This window comes from Orbicella faveolata, unplaced genomic scaffold (assembly GCF_042242905.1).
Source record: "Orbicella faveolata isolate gen_17 unplaced genomic scaffold, um_ofav_v1 contig_3, whole genome shotgun sequence".
NCBI classification, from domain to species: Eukaryota; Metazoa; Cnidaria; class Anthozoa; order Scleractinia; family Merulinidae; genus Orbicella; species Orbicella faveolata.
This window is the reverse complement of record NW_028301558.1, coordinates 5,040,423-5,059,581: the sequence shown is the minus strand read 5'-3', so window position 1 is coordinate 5,059,581 and position 19,159 is coordinate 5,040,423. Positions and strand designations below refer to the sequence as shown.

Here is a 19,159-nt window from a genome sequence, read left to right as displayed (position 1 = left end):
TGTCCGCTTATGAGTCAGGATCGACCGATGCAGATACCAAATATTCGGTACTGGATCGAAAAAAATCGATACCGGCGAGAAGTATCAGGAAGTATCGATGCTATCGATACTGCACATGACCTGTCCAAGCTTTGTCTTTTTCTCGTTTTTTGTTTGTTTGTTTGTTTGTTTTTTGACTTGTTTATCTGTGTTGTTGATTCAACGAGAAAGTACTGAACAACAGACAACCTTGTACTTGGTCAACCAGATCACGTGACTCACCAGTTAACTCAATGACGACGCAGTATCGATATCGATATCGATATCCAAGAAAAAGGTCAGTATCGTACTGGGTACCGTGTCGATTTGAAAAAAACGGTATCGGCTCATCCTTAATCCTTCCCCAGTTATATGCTCTCGAGTACCCGAGACAACCCTACCCCAGAGGCAACTTTAGTGGGCGTTTATGTGTGAAAACGTAGTCCCTGTAGGCCGAGGCAAAGTTAACCCTGCGTGATTATTCATAACCCTTACTGAATAATCAAATATGCAAATATCCCTCTTTTTTTAGGTTCTCTCGGTCATTCGATCACAGTGGGTTTTGCCAAGTTAATTTTCACTTCTTTGATACGAATTTCTGCTTTTAATCCAAAATCTGAGTATGCTAGATAGCTGGACGTATCATTCAGTCAGTTTTATTTTCCCGTTTTGCCTAATATCGCGGATACTCTGTAGGCACTGAGCCCCTCACATCGTTTGTATATACCAAAATATGAAGCTCTCACATCATGTAGTACCTGAATGTTTCTAACAAGCAGCTTTCGCAGAATCGATGACCACACACAGTCTGTACGGGGCTCCGCATGACAAGAAGGCATATGGAGCAGGTTTGGCCTGGAGACAACTCATCTACAAACACAAAATCATAGCCACCAATTCTTGGTTCACCTTCGAATTCTTCCTCCATAGTCGTTGCTTTCAGAGACCAGCGCGGAAGTAGAAAGTGAAAGTGTTTGATGTGTTTAAGGCTTAGCTACTTAGGTTCCATCAATATGATTGGTTTTCTTTGTGGAGCTGTCAGTGGTTACGGCCGAACGAGGTTATATGTTTCTGCATGCATGTTACGTATTATATAATGTTCTTGCTTTGGAATTCAACCAATAGCAGTTTAATAAGCCCACCTCGCGTGATCTCGATAAAGTAAGCTGTCACGCGCGTTAACTTTATTCTTTTATTTCCGCTCTTGACTTTGCACAAGAGGGAAGTGGTGGTCACAGATCCAATCGATTATAATTCTTCGGAAAATTCAACAAGCGACGAGGAAGAACACGACGATGGGTTTGCAATAGATTTTATTGATGCTTATGACGGTCAAACTGGTGGGGACACTTGACCGCATTTCGGTGGCTATGAGCCGCGAAAGGAGATTTTTTCATTTTTAAGTGACCTTAATTTAAGTTCGATATTTTTCAGCTTTCTGTATTCGATACCAATAGTATTTGTATTCGTGTTAGTAACAGGTTCCATATTTATTTCTGTGTTGCAAGATGTTCAGAAAGTGAAGTGATAATGTTTATATATCATGTAAAGGAAATTGTAGTAAGATATAAAGAGAGACAAACTGGAGATGAAACTCGCTGAAATCGCTTTAGACAGTTTAAACCCCCACGGTAACGAAATAAATACACAATGGTAGCAAAGGAAGGCGTTGTTACTGTACTTTTCCCCGTGCTTCTAGCCGCAGAATTCGTTCGTTAAACTCTCATACAAGCCCTTCTTTTAAACTTATTTTGTCTTGAAATACCGAAGTCCCTCACCCAGTGAGCTTGTGAGAAAAAATTTCTCTCACCTGAGAAATGTATTCTTTAAAAGTTTGGCGACAATTTAGGAGATCGACGAGGACTGCGAAGAAGCCGCCATTTTAGATGTTGGAAAAGCCGCTATCTTTAACCAGGCAGATTAAGACAATTTGCGTGACAAAGATGTCAAATATTTTTAAGTAAATCGAGCCTATTCCAATAGTAAACAACAGAATTGGATGGACGGTTTCTGGTTAGAAAAGAAAGACTTCTGGGAGCATTGTAAAGGGTTGCGGTAGCCCAAGAGAGAACAGATGACTGGAGGGGTAGGTGAGAGGCCAGAGAAAAAGGGCGGGAAGTGGGTCTTTTAAAAAAGCCGGAGAGAAACGAGAAACGCTACCTTCCTTTATGAACCCAATGTTTGTGACTTTCACTTAGCGTCCTTCGACTCTTTAGACTAAATTTTATCCACGACCAAGCCAAATTTATGCTCGGGCCCCAAAAAAGCTTACTTCCGGTTCGATTGTATACTGTTTCCGAAGTTTTTACGTCATAGGACAATCCGACATGACATGTCGAGTGGCATGGGTTCCACACCTGGGTCCCGGGGACAAGGTGAAAATTCAAGAAACGGAAAGAGTCGCTGAGATAAAGGAGGCGAGGCAGTAGGGAACGGGAAGGGGGAGATTCTGACACTCCTGTCCCAACCCGCAGCATTCCTCGGCCTTCAACTAATTTTCCACTCAATAGTCTATAATAATAAAAATTTAATAATTTATATATTTATATTGCACTTTTTAACATATAATGATCAAAAGCGCATTACAATATTAAAATATACTAAATATGTACATAAACTAAATTAACTATAACAAAGTAATTAAAGCGCTAAAGGCTAAAAGCTAACTTAAAAAGATATGTTTTAAGGCAACATTTAAAAGGTAACCGCTGGTTTTTTCTTCTGTTCCAAGAAAAGTAGAGCATTAGTAGAGCCCACGCGAGAATTGTCTCCCAGGGAAATGTAATGTGAACGGGTAGTTGGCCCATACTCCAGCAAGTGTAACTAACGAGGAAAATAGCCTTCTGTGTACAATTTAACTGATATATATCTACAATGTATTTGTCGCATTATAAAATGTGGTAATTTTTACCAATGTAAATAAGCGATAATGCGTTAGGATTATCTGCCTTTCGACACCTGTGCGCAATCATTGACGTTTAGTTCTAGGAATTGTTTGTGATTTGCAAGAGGGAATCCGAGTAAAATGCTGGTGAATTTGGTGGTAGCAATACTCCTGGCCGCTTCATGGGACAGAAATCCAGGACAGAATTAACTTTATTGTTGAACCACCCTGAACGTCAGAAAAATTTTGGAAGTGGAAAATGTTGCCAACAGTCTTGGGTATATGCCTGATCCCAAACGAAATGTTTCGAAATTTTTGTTAACTTATAAGAATCTTATTCTCGATACATTCTATCATACAAAAGCTACTTAGATTATCAAAACTAGGTTTTTGATTTTGTTGTTGTGTATTCTCTTTTTTCTGTTCAGTTGTTCCATAAAAAAATAGAATCCCTTTCACATACCTACAGAACGCTTTTATAACCCAAAAGTCGTTCCCCTAGAACCACCTTGTCAGTATAATAGTATGTATAGAATTGCCCATCGTCTGCATTTGTATTTAATTCTACGGTTTTTATTTGTAAATATAAATCATATATGAACATATTTTTAAAAAGCATCAGTCCAAGGACACTGCCTTGTGGTACTTGTCTCTTCATCTCTTCATCTTTGGCCATTCTTGAGTATCGTCTCGAACGCCTTTGATAATCATCGAAGCATTGAATAAGTTGATCTTATTAAGATGAGTACTCTTCTGCTGACTCTTCTACCATTTCTGATCATTCTGACTCGTCGTCAGAGTCCCAGTCGGCCAAAATATTTCCTGTTGATAAACCAAAGAGAAACAGGCTTAAGACTTTTCAATCCATGTGCACTCCTGTGATAAATAATTGGGTAATAGCAGGAGCCATAATCGGGGACGGAGACCGTAAGCGCGCGCCATTTCTAGTATTGGGGTTGTCCCCATGATATGGGACAATAATTCTATTTTCAGAACAAATTGCGCCATCGCCTAAGGCACACGCGCGTACATGCTGCGAGGATTTTTGCGGATGTCGCGCGGGGGAAATGGCGTCCGAAATTCCCGAAATTTTTCATGTTTTTGGCCCACAACTCAATGCGTTTACGTCTGTTGGAATTTTTCTTAAGTATTTTCGTCGTAAGCTGCTCCAGTTTGAGTGAAGTAAGACAGTGTCGAATTTAGGTATGTTCCGCTTCAAGCTTATATATATCGCTGACCAAGTTGAGTTCCGACGGATGCTTCTTTTACATGAGCTGTACATTACTCCACTTTAAATTTCACATATATTGAAGATTAACAGCTTTTCCATTACACAGCAAAAAACCAGCTGGATATATTTAGATATAGCAGAGCTTTAGGACTTCATAGTTTCCTAGCTCCTCTTGCCACACGCTTGCGAGCAATTTGCCAGTCTATCGCGACTGAAAAGTAAAACAAAATAATTGCTAGTTTGGTCAGTTTGAGTTTCGCCTGAATTGTAAGCAACGCTTGCTGTTTCATCAAGGCCCAATAACTTTATGTCCGTAGATACTGCTCAGTTTTATTCGTGTAAAAATCCAGTAAATTCTCTGTTGTCGATGAATGAGAGCGCCCGCCGATGCTTCTCTTGTACAGTCAGTAAACATGACAAATTGTACTTGCGCCGCACTTTCGTGTGAAAACGTACATCGAACTCAAACAATAACTCTATAGTTTTTAAATATGTTTAAGATTGATAAATGTTTGAGAACATATTAAAAACTAAGCTGAAAATATGTGAATAAAGCAGAAATAATCAGCAAAGTTACGTTGACCCTTTCTTTAATCAACTTCGAAAAACGATTTCGATTTTGTTGATCGAGTTATGATCAAAACTCCTTGTTTATTTTCATTTCCGCAGTGTAAAACTTCACTATGCTTATGTTAAAGAAACACACATGATGTTAGTAGCATTTCTTGCGTTCGTGAATTTTGTTGCAGCATCTCAGCACAAAAGATAACGAAAGAAATCTTTGTCAAGATTTGTTGATAATTGAAAACACCGACTCGGACTTGAAAGTGCACGAGCTTCACTATGCAAATGAGCTAATTGTACGCGTCAGACTTTCCTTTCAAAAACTTTTGCAAACTCACCAAACAAGCAGAAACAATAAGAAACCATCAAAACAGGTTTTGGTTATGATTAACCGTTGTCTGAGAAACTCACAAATTAACTCGATACCAGAGTAGAGAGTTTTCTTGCTATATTCTTAAGTCAGAACAAACGCAAAAATATACGTGTAAGCTTACAACTAGCGCGACCAGATCTTATTATTCATTTTTAGCGCGAGATTGAAGTCTTGTTTTCGACCCTGAAAAACCCACCTTTTCCGTTAGCTCAGAGCATAAAACTACATATAAGCGCCCTGGTTCGTATTCCCTGCCTTATTCCCTGCCATCGCTGTGAAAAATACGCAAGATAATCTCTGAAGGTCTCTCAACTCTCACCATTTGATCACGCAACGTGACAACATCCACGCGAGAGCCCCGACATGTACGCGGATCCGCGCGGATATATGACATCAGGATGGCGCAATTTGTTCTAAAAACAGAAAAATTGTCCCATATCATAGGTGCGCGCGGATCCCAAGACTTACGGTCTCCGTCCCCGATTATGGCTCCTGGTAATAGACAAGAATCGACAACCTACTATTTAAATGTTTTCTCAAAATTTTTTCTGCACCCGTTCGTAATCCGACAGCGGCCGCCAAAACTCTGTAAAACAACATGAGATAAAACATTTATTTCCAAAAATTAATTCACAACAGTGTTCAAAATAGAACTAAAGTTGGCTGGCAACAGACTAATCACCTAGTGTCTGCGACTGGAACTCTGAAGGAGACTACTGAGCAACAGAAGGGGATTGTAAATTTACTGACTTTCCCAGAGTCCACATCGTTTTTAAGGCGAAGAAGGCAAAGAAATTAATTCCATATTTACCAAGCTTATTCGGTCAGGATGGCCGGATATTAGCCTTCTTCATGGTCCATAAACCATGATGCAAAAAATGGCCAATACTCAACCATCTTGATCTCACGCTTGGTCAGTAATCCCTATATGTCGCCGGAGCATGTGGGACCCGCAATCCACTGGGGTCGGTCGCTCGTTTTAGACGTCATAAACCCAAAAAATGAGCAATGAGCAATGAGCAACGAGGCCACATTGACACATGACTTGAAGAAGTTTCAAAAACCAATTTTCTAAGATTTTTCAGGCAGGATTGATTAAAACATACAGCTCAATTTTTCTTCAAATATTATTTCTTCTGAGACTTGGACAGCTGTATTAATCTCCTGTTAAACGGTTTTTTTATTTGTGCTCGTTTTGCGCGTGTTTTGATGTCGTTTACTGACTTGAAGTTGGGTACTAATTTGACTAATTTGTCGGCTACAGTTTGCAAGAACGCAGCCTATTCTAACATTTATTATGAGATCATTATCATCACGAAACCACAGTAACCAAATGACAATCAAAGAGTTTGCTTCTTGGGTCGGGGAAAACATGCTTATCAGTTGGAAAAATTATCGTGCACATACTTGTATGCAGGGCTCTTTGAATCATCCATCTTTTTTTCCGTGCAGTTTTTACTCTTTAGTTTTGGCGGTCTTTTAGGGTGTTTTTCCTCTTTAGCCTCAACCTTGCTTTCCATGGTTTGTACAAGCCGTCTTAGTGCGTCGATCTCGTCCTTGCTCTTCATATATAGTTGTCGCAGTACCACCATGTCATCCCGCAGTTCCTTGATGTCATTCCGCAGTCCCTTGTTTTCCACTTCAAGCCTCAGCTCGCTTATTTCTCCGTAATTTCTGTGCAATAATCTTTGCATGTACTCTTTATCAAGTTCCACTTCTTCCAACCTGTTCAATCGCTCTGTTGTCTTTAAGAGTTTAGACCATGTTTTGCTTAGGTGTTCCTCCATCGAGGCCTCAAGGTGAGCTTTTAAGTTTCTCCTTTTGTCCTATGAAGGTTTTATTGAATCTATTGAGCTAACTGCGATGTGAAATCAGGTGTTTTTACAAAACGCGGTAACGTCTACCTTAGGAAAACTGTATATGAGTACTTTGAAAAACTAACGCTGCTTAGATTGAAAAGATTTTTTTCAATAACTTCAATGCTGGGGCCTTCTTCAATCGAAATGTTGGCCAGTTAATGTGATTCTCAACACCTAACTCGCTGAAGTCATGGAAACGTTTAACTACGTAGATCTTTTTAGCAGTGCTTACTCCGGTTTTAGGCACATTAAAGAGAGGATGACCTTTAGAAGACGTTTCTAGGATGCCAGATATATATCATCAAATAGAAGTATTCTCTTTGGTTTATATCTTTTATTAGCCCTTTCTAACTGTACAGGTCAGATTGGATATTTCAAAGACAAAGTGATTACCAAACGGCTCTATCATAGTGAATGGTTTGAACCCAGGAGTATCCGTAGTTCGTATAGTGTGATCGTCGGGGTGAGGGTAGTTCTGAAAAGAGCTGTTGTTGGTGACTGACGTTTCGACAACCTGAGCGGAAGTCAGGAAGAAGTCTGAAGATGACTTCCGCTCAGGTTGTCGAAACGTCAGTCACCAACAACAGTTCTTTTCAGAACTACCCTCAACCGGACGATCACACTATACGAAACCGCTCTACCATTGCTGAACTTACCTGGAACGTACATCCAGCTTCCTCATAGGGACAGTGCACTATGGTGATTACACAGTCGTCCCTCACATGGGACTTCACCTAAAAAACAACACGCATGTTCGATTTGCTGGTTCTGACGTGCTTACAGGAGGTACTGGAATTATTGCTACTTCGCTGTCGTATATTTAACAATTATTCCACTCGCGCTTGTTGGAAATGAGATGGTTGATAGTCAACGAGGCGCATAGCGCCGAGTTGGCTATGATCACCTCATATCCAACAAGCGCGAGTGGAGTAAACGCCCCCGAATCTAGAAAACTAGACTAAAATAAAAATAAAAAAGCCCCCAAAAGTCACGTATACGCTTATAATATTTGTAGAGCATGGTATAATGGCTCATAACCCATGATGGCTAAGCCAATGAAAACTCTCGAATTGCGGTGATCTAGTTTTTAATAATCAGAAAAAGCCGCTGTGACATTTTTATTACGATTGAATCAAAATAGAGAATGCTTACAGTTAAAATAGAATATTGCTCTCCATTTGGATTATTAATTGATCATATATCACTAAATATTTACCTCTTCTCGGGGAATCTCCTCTTCGCCACATTCTTGAGGGCAATTCACAGGAAAACGTGGGCATTCAATATCTTCGTGACACTGCAAAGATGTGTGAACACTTAATATGGGAAGCAATAAGTCAACTACAAAAAGGCTAAAAAAAGAAAAAGACTTTTTCTACTAAATTTCAATTTCTAGAGCATTTATGATTTGTCACAAAAGCCCTTTGCGTTACTATATAACTAAACGTGAATGTGACGTAGTTCTGGGCAAATTTTCTCAAAGGTTTCCCAAAATTGAAATGACAGTAGGTTTAGAATAGCTTTGGTGGCTTCAAGTTGGTCACGACCACAGAGATCACTGATCTGTCTGCTGCTATCTCAGTCTCAATCATAATGCCCCAATGCTGACCGTGGAAACGGCATCACCTAACATCAACAAATGCTTGCATTTCTGTTTTTTTTTTTTTTTTGTTAGAGCTAGTACGGTACGCATTAAAACATCTACAGGCCAATCACTGTAAACTTCAATTCTTGTGTTATTTTTGGGCGTTAAGGTAGTCTCCTTCGCAGCCGTTTTTTGGAATGTCACGCAACACTCCCCATAAAGTGACATCCCAGAAAACGGCTGCGAAGGAGACTAGCGTTAAGGTGGCTGGGAACAGTTTTCAGCACTTTTCCAACAGCTATAGTCTATGACAGATCAATACTACCACTGTCCATCAAATAATGCTGCAATATTGGTTATCATTTGATACCAATATTGCAGCATTACTTGATGAACAGTGGTAGTATTAATCCTCCAAAGTATAGCCGTTGGAAAAGTGCTGGAAACTGTTTCCAGCCACCTTAAATCACATTCTCGTCCCCAGAGCCCACGATCCTTCTGGCCTGCGGCAGGGATCGTGGGCTCTGGGGATGAGAATGTTTAAATCACTAAATTCTGTTTATTCACGTATGCCTGGGCAAAGCGACCAATCCGGATCAGTGCAAGATTTGCCTTGATATTTAAGCAACCTCACCCTTGTGTGGCAGAGGGCGAACTCCTCTTCACAATGTTCACATTGCACCGTCCTGTATGGACATTCTGATGTGGTGTGTTTGTGGAGGAGTCTTCTTTGCATCTCTTCTTTACAGTCATCACATGTTACGTCTCCATATTTGCAGAAAACAAAGTGTTCCTGTGAAAGACGAAAAGAGCACTTTCTTGTCTTAAGATCACAACTTCAAAAGCTGCCTGTTTTCCAAATCCGTGACGGTTGTCTTAAAGACAATCAAAAATGCCTTTCTAATAGTTTCATTTATTATAATCTGGCAGAGAAATCTGGAGGTTAATTCTTAGCCTGAAACTAATTGTGTAGTAAATGGTTTGAACCCAGGAGTATCAGTATAGTTCGTCTTGTGGCGCCATTCTTTGGAACAATAGTCTTCCTTGTGACTTAAGGAGGCAGAGTCTCTGAGGCAGTTTAAACGCCTACTCAAAGGAGATGTACAAAGCACGGCATTCGTGGAAAGCAGCTAATTATTTTATTACATTAGATATTAGGAATTGAATATATTTGTAGTTTTACCTGACGAATTTTTAACCGTGTTGAAATAAAGATTATGTACGTATGTGTGATCGTCCGGGTCAGGGCAGTTCTGAAAAGAACTGTTGTTGTGATTGACGTCACCAACAACAGAAGTCTTCTTCAAGCGGATGTCTTCTTCAGAGTCAACTAAATAGTGTTAGTCAGTCGATGTTATAAGTCTGGTCTTTTAACGGACCAGACTTATATCATCATCGGCTGACTAACACAACAGTTCTTTTCAGAATTACCCTCACGCGGACGATCACAGAAGACGAACTAATTGTTGTTCATCCGTTGTGATTTGGAGTGGCTAATGTTTATTGTCTAACCTAGTCCTCACAACAAAAAGCTTAAAGACATTGCTCGAAAATCAGATCGGCATTACACCTAAAAATAAACAAAACCTTAATGTGATGTGAGGCAAATTACAAGTAACAAGCCATACTGTACCTCGTAGTACCGTAGCGGTCCAGTCCAGTCACATCCTCTGTCACTCTTCTCGCATTTGACGCGAAGAGAAAGTATCTCCCGCTCCCAGGCAACATCACGAAAGACCTTTATCAAACAGATAAATAGAAAACATTGCATGGTCCATTGAATGTTTATATTGAAGAGTCATCAAAAAGAGAAAATTGTCAGTTACTATCATTTACTACTGCCGTAGTTTTTAAGAAATTCACTCTTACTTTTCTTGTTTGCAATTCTGACCACCCTTTGTGCCATAGGAGATCGGTCAGCACGCTATTTATTGGTCATCTATTACTCGTTGATATCAATGACTTTGTGTAGATGTAACTCTAATTTAATACTCCTCGCAACTGATTACATATCGATCTTAAGCAATGTGTGTTACACGAGTAGTTAATGAGATTCAAATAATAAAGAGATCGTTTTTTCTCGTATACAGTTCCAAAGCTGTACAAACTGATAATGGATTTTGAAAAGTCCACCCAACATGACAAAACGAACATTAAATAAATAACAGAATATTACGGAATCCGAAGTGGCTTAGCCCTTTTTGGTTTCCATTTTCATTCGCGTTAGCATTCTCAACCGTCTCTTTATCTCATCTCCGTAGCGAGCGAGTCTCAAAGAAGTCAAGACAATATTTAGGGTCTGTGAACAGAATAGTGTTGATGTGGCGTAGTGGATATCATTATAGCTTCGCAGTCAAGAAATCCAGGGGACGATTTTTATTCAGACCCAATTTTTTCCCTTTCTTTTTTTCCGTTTCTTTTATTTAATTATGTATGTATATTAGGAAACTATTGAGCGAAAACTAGCATTTCTTTTCTACCTCTTTTTGACAGATGAATTCAGTTTTAAATTCAAAGTAGAAAGCCTGGTTTGTATGAGAAAATGTTCAAAGAGAATTGTTTGGCTCCTCATCAGTTTATTATAATAAACGGAATTTTCATTACGGAAAGCAAAGTCACTTCAGTTAATGTGTTAGAGGTTGTTGTCATGTTGTCACATTAGGATAATTATCATTTATCGCCATACAGTAAAACACATGTAACTTTCATCCATGATGCTTTTCAACCTGTCGAATGTGATTTAGCGTACTGCAAAATTCGACCGAACTTGTGTACATGTCATACCACATCGTTTGATTCATACGAAACAATTCTTGTTGCAAACGCTTAGCTTGCTTGTCGCGTGCGACAAACACAGCGGCAAGTACCTGCCGCTGACCGCTATCAAGATTAGTCCTCGGGCTCACTCTCGTTCTCTCGCGATAAAGAAAGTTCTGTTTGTTTGTACTTTTTTGTTCGAAGGCGAAGAATACATGTAACACTATGTAACACGATTACCAGCCGGTGTTCGTGAAAGTAAGCTTTGCTCCCAGAGACCGGACCAGAGAGATCGGCGTATCAGCGGAAATAGAGCCTAATGAAGAGCCAATAACTTATATATATATATATATATATTATATATATATCTATCTATCTACCTACCTACCTACCTACCTACCTACCCACCTACCCACCTACCTAGCTACCTAGCTACCTATGTACCTACCTATCTATCTATCTATCTATCTATCTATCTATCTATCTATATATATATATATATATATATATATAGGCAATTGTGGAAAACGAGGACGGACAACTTCGAGCGAAAAAAATATATATATACAGTAAAAAATCTAAGAAATCTAAAAAAAAGTTATATGTTATATCTAAAAAATATATATATATATATAGTTAAGTGTAAGATGAGGCGTCATGAAGCAAACTTCTAACTGTTCCGGCTTTTAATGTGACGTTTCGGCCTTCGGCCTTCTTCAGATTGGAACAATATTTACAAGTTAAAAAATAAAACGTTAAAAATCCTAGTAAGTTTACAGATTTGCATGTATATATATAAGATCAGAAAAATGTAAATATAATTACGTAATGCTATACAACCTGAAATAATAGATTACATAACAAGCTAATGTCAACTTACAAGAACGCGCCGGGTGATAAGATTACAACAATGTATCTGCGAGCGCCTTAATTACTAAGTGTATAATAGTCAGTCTAATTCTGTATTGTAACAAGCTAATGGCAACTTACAGGAACGCGCAAGTGATGAGATTACAACAATGTATCTGCGAGCGCCTTAATTACTAAGTGTATAATAGTCAGTCTAATTCTGTATTGTAACAAGCTAATGGCAACTTACAGGAACGCGCAAGTGATGAGATTACAACAATGTATCTGCGAGCGCCTTAATTACTAAGTGTATAATAGTCAGTCTAATTCTGTATTGTAACAAGTTAATGGCAACTTACAGGAACGCGCAAGTGATGAGATTACAACAATGTATCTGCGAGCGCCTTAATTACTAAGTGTATAATAGTCAGTCTAATTCTGTATTGTAACAAGTTAATGGCAACTTACAGGAACGCGCAAGTGATGAGATTACAACAATGTATCTGCGAGCGCCTTAATTACTAAGTGTATAATAGTCAGTCTAATTCTGTATTGTAACAAGTTAATGGCAACTTACAGGAACGCGCAAGTGATGAGATTACAACAATGTATCTGCGAGCGCCTTAATTACTAAGTGTATAAGTGTATAATAGTCAGTCTAATTATGTATTGTAACGGACGCGATTTTTGGATCTAAATTCCCGTCTTTTATTAAGACCACGAGGGCTGAGTGTAAATAGCTGGGAGGTCCAATAGGCCTCTCTGGTCAATAACAACTTATCAATATACGCAGCAACCCCCTGGCTAGTAATTTGTTCGATGACGATAAAATTAATTTCGGAAATTTCGTGGCTAGTACAATTAAAATGGACTGCAAGCTCACACGTCTTTTTGTTGGTGAGCATGGATGATTTGTGATTGCGAAAACGTACTTTAAATTCTGTTGTGGTGGAACCTACATACTGCAATTTGCATTTATTGCACGAGGCCAAGTAAACAACGTTTTTGGAAGAGCAAGACAATTTTTGCTTTATCTTGTAGACTCGGCCTGTGGAAAAGCTTTTAAATTTGGAATCTTGAATTAAAAAATTTTTGCAAAGATCACAACGAGTACAACATTTGAAGCACCCTCCCATTTCGTTCTCTGCCTGGTTTGCCCCGTTGTCGCCATGAAATTTAGATGGTGCTAAAATATCTTTGAGATTTTTGGTACGGCGATATGCTAGAAAAATCGATTTAGATGGAAAAATTTCAAGTAATTCGGGCGACGATCTCAGAAGATGAGCATGTTTCTTGATAACTCTCTGAATATCAGGCAGGATAGGATTGTAGTCAAGAACTAACGGGAAAACTCTCTTGACAGGCTTGGCTTTTTTCTTAAGCAATTCTGATCTCTCAATACTAAGCGCTTTGTCGAATTGTTTGTCTACTAAAGCTGCATTATAGCCCTGGGACTTAAGATACCCTTTGTATTCAGCGCACCTCTTGTTAAGAAAATCGTCAGAGGAACAATTACGTCTAATTCGTAGAGCAACCCCATAGGGAATAGCCCTTTTACAATGTGCCGGATGAGAACTTGAAAAAGGTAAATAAAGGTGACTATCTGTAGGTTTAGCATAAATATCTGTCTTAATAAAACCTTCCTGGAGGTGCAAAGTGAGATCCAAGACATTGAGGGTATGCTCCGAATAAACCAGCTCAAACTTGATGGTGGGATAAAGAGAATTGATGTATTCAGTAAACTCTAACAATTTAGGTAAACCATGTGGCCAAATATCGAAAACATCATCTCTATAGCGCCACCATAACATGGGTTTCACGGCACCTTCAGATTTAGCTTTCTCATCAATCAAACCCATTGCCAAGTCGGCATAACTACAAGCGTTTTTGGGCCCCATGGCTGTACCGTGTTTTTGCACAAAATTTTTTCCAGAAAATTGACAATTGTTGGTCTGGAGACAAATTTCAATAGCCTCTACAATGCAATCGGTTGATGGAAACTTATCAGATCTAGAATCAAGAGCTTTTCTAACAGCTGAAATTCCTAAATTATTGTCAATGTTGGGAAACATAGCGACTACATCCCAAGACACCAGCAAGCACCCAGGTGGTAAGGGGCCTTTCTCGGAATTGAGAATTTCGATCTTGTTAATGAAATCTGTAGTATCTTTAACAAATGAAGGTAAATTTTGAGCTAGGGGCTTTAGATAAAATTCAGTAAAGGCCGAAAGTCTTTCGATTGCCGTTCCGCAACAAGATGTAATTAGGCGGAGAGGGTTGCCTTCCTTATGCGATTTTACATTGCCAAAAGCCACTCCCGGTTTTGGTTCCAAATTGGCAACCCATGTGGCAATCTCTTGACTAATTTGGCTCCCTACCATGGAGCATTTTGAAAAGATCAAAAATTGGGGTCGAGATTGGTTAGGTAAAGGCCAAATTAGTCAAGAGATTGCCACACGAATTAGACGTAATTGTTCCTCTGACGATTTTCTTAACAAGAGGTGCGCTGAATACAAAGGGTATCTTAAGTCCCAGGGCTATAATGCAGCTTTAGTAGACAAACAATTCGACAAAGCGCTTAGTATTGAGAGATCAGAATTGCTTAAGAAAAAAGCCAAGCCTGTCAAGAGAGTTTTCCCGTTAGTTCTTGACTACAATCCTATCCTGCCTGATATTCAGAGAGTTATCAAGAAACATGCTCATCTTCTGAGATCGTCGCCCGAATTACTTGAAATTTTTCCATCTAAATCGATTTTTCCAGCATATCGCCGTACCAAAAATCTCAAAGATATTTTAGCACCATCTAAATTTCATGGCGACAACGGGGCAAACCAGGCAGAGAACGAAATGGGAGGGTGCTTCAAATGTTGTACTCGTTGTGATCTTTGCAAAAATTTTTTAATTCAAGATTCCAAATTTAAAAGCTTTTCCACAGGCCGAGTCTACAAGATAAAGCAAAAATTGTCTTGCTCTTCCAAAAACGTTGTTTACTTGGCCTCGTGCAATAAATGCAAATTGCAGTATGTAGGTTCCACCACAACAGAATTTAAAGTACGTTTTCGCAATCACAAATCATCCATGCTCACCAACAAAAAGACGTGTGAGCTTGCAGTCCATTTTAATTGTACTAGCCACGAAATTTCCGAAATTAATTTTATCGTCATCGAACAAATTACTAGCCAGGGGGTTGCTGCGTATATTGATAAGTTGTTATTGACCAGAGAGGCCTATTGGACCTCCCAGCTATTTACACTCAGCCCTCGTGGTCTTAATAAAAGACGGGAATTTAGATCCAAAAATCGCGTCCGTTACAATACATAATTAGACTGACTATTATACACTTATACACTTAGTAATTAAGGCGCTCGCAGATACATTGTTGTAATCTCATCACTTGCGCGTTCCTGTAAGTTGCCATTAACTTGTTACAATACAGAATTAGACTGACTATTATACACTTAGTAATTAAGGCGCTCGCAGATACATTGTTGTAATCTCATCACTTGCGCGTTCCTGTAAGTTGCCATTAACTTGTTACAATACAGAATTAGACTGACTATTATACACTTAGTAATTAAGGCGCTCGCAGATACATTGTTGTAATCTCATCACTTGCGCGTTCCTGTAAGTTGCCATTAACTTGTTACAATACAGAATTAGACTGACTATTATACACTTAGTAATTAAGGCGCTCGCAGATACATTGTTGTAATCTCATCACTTGCGCGTTCCTGTAAGTTGCCATTAGCTTGTTACAATACAGAATTAGACTGACTATTATACACTTAGTAATTAAGGCGCTCGCAGATACATTGTTGTAATCTCATCACTTGCGCGTTCCTGTAAGTTGCCATTAGCTTGTTACAATACAGAATTAGACTGACTATTATACACTTAGTAATTAAGGCGCTCGCAGATACATTGTTGTAATCTTATCACCCGGCGCGTTCTTGTAAGTTGACATTAGCTTGTTATGTAATCTATTATTTCAGGTTGTATAGCATTACGTAATTATATTTACATTTTTCTGATCTTATATATATACATGCAAATCTGTAAACTTACTAGGATTTTTAACGTTTTATTTTTTAACTTGTAAATATTGTTCCAATCTGAAGAAGGCCGAAGGCCGAAACGTCACATTAAAAGCCGGAACAGTTAGAAGTTTGCTTCATGACGCCTCATCTTACACTTAACTAAAATTCACATTGAAGCACGGTATCTTTTGATCCTTCTACTGGAAGTCACCGTTTGGAAAACCATATTATTCTGCCTATATATATATGTCTGAATTTATGAAAACCGTGTCAAATTTGGGGCAAAACTTTCGCGCCTGCCTGCCGGCGATAGCCGGCAGGGAGGCCTTTGCGGTGCTTGAAAAGCCAGGGGGGCTTCCGTCAAGGAGGGTGGGGGAAGATAGCCCTGGGACCTGGCTACCCGCTGATACCAAGCGGGGCTGCCAGGAGCTAACCCCAGGGGGGTGGGGTGGGTCACAGAGAGAGGCACATTCCTCAGTTAAAACTGCTCATTTTCTTTGCAGGACAGCCTTGGCCGGCAATGCCCTGCAGTCTTAGGGGCTGGCAGCCAGCCAGCCAGACACAAGCAAGGTGGGTGAGTAGGCTGTGTGTTGACAGAGTGCCTGTGGTTGATCGAGTGAAAAAGCCTGTGTATTTTCTTGGAAAAGTGTCAGGGTGGTTGTGTTGAAATTAGCACGGTTTTCATAAATCCAGACATATATATATATATATATATATATATATATATATATATATATATATATATATATATATATATATAAATCAATTATATGCTTACATCTAAACACTCCTGTCATATTGTGGTCGTCGGGGTACATTTGGGAAACCAAGGTTACGCCATGCAAGGCCGGAATGCCGAACATGCGGAAAATGAGCTCAAATGCTGAACAGAAAAGGAAGGAAGTTTAATTTGTTGTAAATAACCCGGCAATTTCCCCTCTGATCATAGAAACCCTAGAAAGGATATTGAAACCACATGAGTCTTGCATGGAATCTAAGCCCTTCCTGTAATGTTGAGCCTGGTCATGCACTCGTGCATGTGACCCAAACAAGAACTTGTTGTAACTCAATCTGCTGCTTTTCCTTAGGGTTTCCTGTTTCCTCAACACGAATTTCTGTTTTTGTCATATGTTTCTTTCTTTCATATGTTACTTTCTTTCTACCCGTGGCACAAAAGCGCAATTTTATTGCTTCCGGCTTGCATTTTCTCGCAAAAAAGTGTCTGGTAAGTAAAAAAAATAAATCACCTTCAAAAATTTAGCACTTCTTTACTAATTGAGGACACTGAAACAAGCAAACAAATTTTGAAAATTGGACAGAACAATGATAGCCGAGGGCTGTTTGGAATATTGATGATTACAATATATGATAGAAATTTGCGGTTTTCAGTAAACTCACCAATCCATCCTCAGTAAAAGGATTCCTATCTTCTGGACAAATTGCAGAATCATGATCTCCCCTGAAGGAATGTGAATCAAATATTAGCTGGCGGCTGATACGGGTAGCATCAGACATGTATTCTATATACTGTAGACATTGAGACCTCGACTACAGTGCTCATTGGCATGGGAACAGTTTGGTATCGATCGTTTGTTGTTGCCGAGATGTGCAGCTTACACAAACAAAAAATATTAAACATAGAGTACCTGAATGTTTCTAACAAGCAGCTTTCGCAGAATCGATGACCACACACAGTCTGTACGGGGCTCCGCATGGCAAGAAGACACACGGGGCAGATTTGGCCTGGAGACAACTTATCTACAAACACAACATCATGGCCACCGATTCTGGGTTCACCGTCGAATTCTTCCTCCATAGTCTGTGCTAATAGAGGTAATTGCGGAAGTAGAAAGAAAGAGTGCTTATTAAAGATGTGTTTGTTGTTTTAAGAGGTTGGGCTACCTAGGTTTCATCGATATGATTGGTTTTCGTTTTGGTACGTATCGTATAATATTTTTGTTCTGGAAGTCAACCAATCGCAGATCAATAAGCCAACCTCGCGTGATCCCAGTAGTTAGCCGACACGCACGTTCACAAAATATATTCTTTTATTTGGCTTTGTACAAGATGAAAGTGGCAGACAATGTATCACATCTACACGTCTCAGATTCTTCGGAAAGTTGAACTAGCGACGAGGAAGAATTCGAAGATGGATTTGAAATAGGTTTTATTTATGCTTATGACGGTCGAACTATTCTAAACAACTGACTAAGATCAAAGCTATTAAAATATGACATGCCAAGATGACATCAGACTGGCTTGATCTTAAGCGCGAAACTCAAAAATTGATTATTTCTGTGCTCAAAGGAAATTGTACAATTACAGTTCATTTTCAATTATTTTAAACTCGTTTTGTCAACTTTCTGTATTCGGTACGCACAATATTTGTATTGGTGTAAGTGCCAGGTTCCATATTTGTTTCTGTGTTGCATTGGTAACTGGTTCTGAAAGTTAAAGTAATTTTGCATAACATTTGAGTATTAAAATAGATATCTTTTGATGTGGAAAAGATTTGTTGTTTTCTTTCTCTTCTTCTCCGTGACCCAGCAAGCTATTTTATTTTAGGGATAATAAAGTGCATCTGGCTTTTTCTCTCGAGTTAACCCCTATAAAGTTGGAGAGTCGATTTACTGGTTTTCTGAGTTTTTCTAAACCGAAATCGGAATAAGTAACAATTATTGGACGAGGCTGAGTAAAGTATCTTGATTTGTCAGGGGCTAGCAGATCAATTATTTGCCGAAGCCGTAGCCGAAGGCTGAGGCAAATAATCTGTACGGGGCTCCTCCATCGATGGCACGGGGCTCCGCATGGCAAGAAGCCATACGGGGCAGGTCTGGCCTGGAGACAACTCATCTACAAACACAAATTCTGAGTTCACCTTCTGAGTGGTTTCTTCCTCCACAATCGATGTAAAAAGATACAAGTGCGGAAGCAGAAAGTGAAAGTGCTTATCAAAGATGTGTTTGTTGTTTAGAGAGCCTGGGCCCCTTAGGTTCAACAAT

The 19,159-nt window shown here is 39.3% G+C and overlaps 2 protein-coding genes across 3 annotated transcripts; both read right to left on the bottom strand.

The window, feature by feature from the left end:
* Positions 1 to 2,530: 2,530 nt before the first annotated feature.
* LOC110042242 (TNF receptor-associated factor 3-like) lies at positions 2,531 to 18,014 on the bottom strand. 2 transcript variants are annotated; one of them, XM_089297610.1, is made up of 9 exons: positions 17,804 to 18,014; positions 17,556 to 17,616; positions 10,148 to 10,252; positions 9,149 to 9,307; positions 8,146 to 8,226; positions 7,586 to 7,663; positions 6,478 to 6,896; positions 5,592 to 5,656; positions 2,531 to 3,724 (listed from the first exon to the last, which is right to left on the bottom strand). In XM_089297610.1, the coding sequence occupies exons 1-9, from the start codon at positions 17,971 to 17,973 to the stop codon at positions 3,681 to 3,683; spliced, it is 1,182 nt and encodes a 393-aa protein (XP_089153736.1). In that variant the 5' UTR covers positions 17,974 to 18,014; the 3' UTR covers positions 2,531 to 3,680. The 2 variants fall into 2 exon arrangements, with proteins under 2 accessions (XP_089153736.1, XP_089153737.1); XM_089297611.1 differs by lacking the exon at positions 5,592 to 5,656 and having other exon boundaries at positions 17,804 to 18,013.
* On the bottom strand, positions 11,935 to 14,501 carry LOC149106154 (uncharacterized). Its single transcript, XM_089298291.1, has one exon. It carries the CDS (start codon positions 14,499 to 14,501, stop codon positions 12,783 to 12,785), a length of 1,719 nt encoding a protein of 572 aa, XP_089154417.1. The 3' UTR covers positions 11,935 to 12,782.
* Positions 18,015 to 19,159: the final 1,145 nt, after the last annotated feature.

What these genes read in the sequence shown, in the direction of transcription:
- LOC149106154 (XM_089298291.1), bottom strand. Translation starts at nt 14,501, where the DNA reads ATGGTAGGGAGCCAAATTAGTCAAGAGATTGCCACATGGGTTGCCAAT.
- LOC110042242 (XM_089297610.1), bottom strand. Translation starts at nt 17,973, where the DNA reads ATGGAGGAAGAATTCGACGGTGAACCCAGAATCGGTGGCCATGATGTT. An exon ending in GACCGCTACGGTACTACGAG is followed by an intron (nt 9,308 to 10,147) that starts GTACAGTATGGC and finishes CGTCTTTCACAG; the next exon opens with GAACACTTTGTTTTCTGCAA. An exon ending in AGGAGATTCCCCGAGAAGAG is followed by an intron (nt 7,664 to 8,145) that starts GTAAATATTTAG and finishes GTTGTTTTTTAG; the next exon opens with GTGAAGTCCCATGTGAGGGA.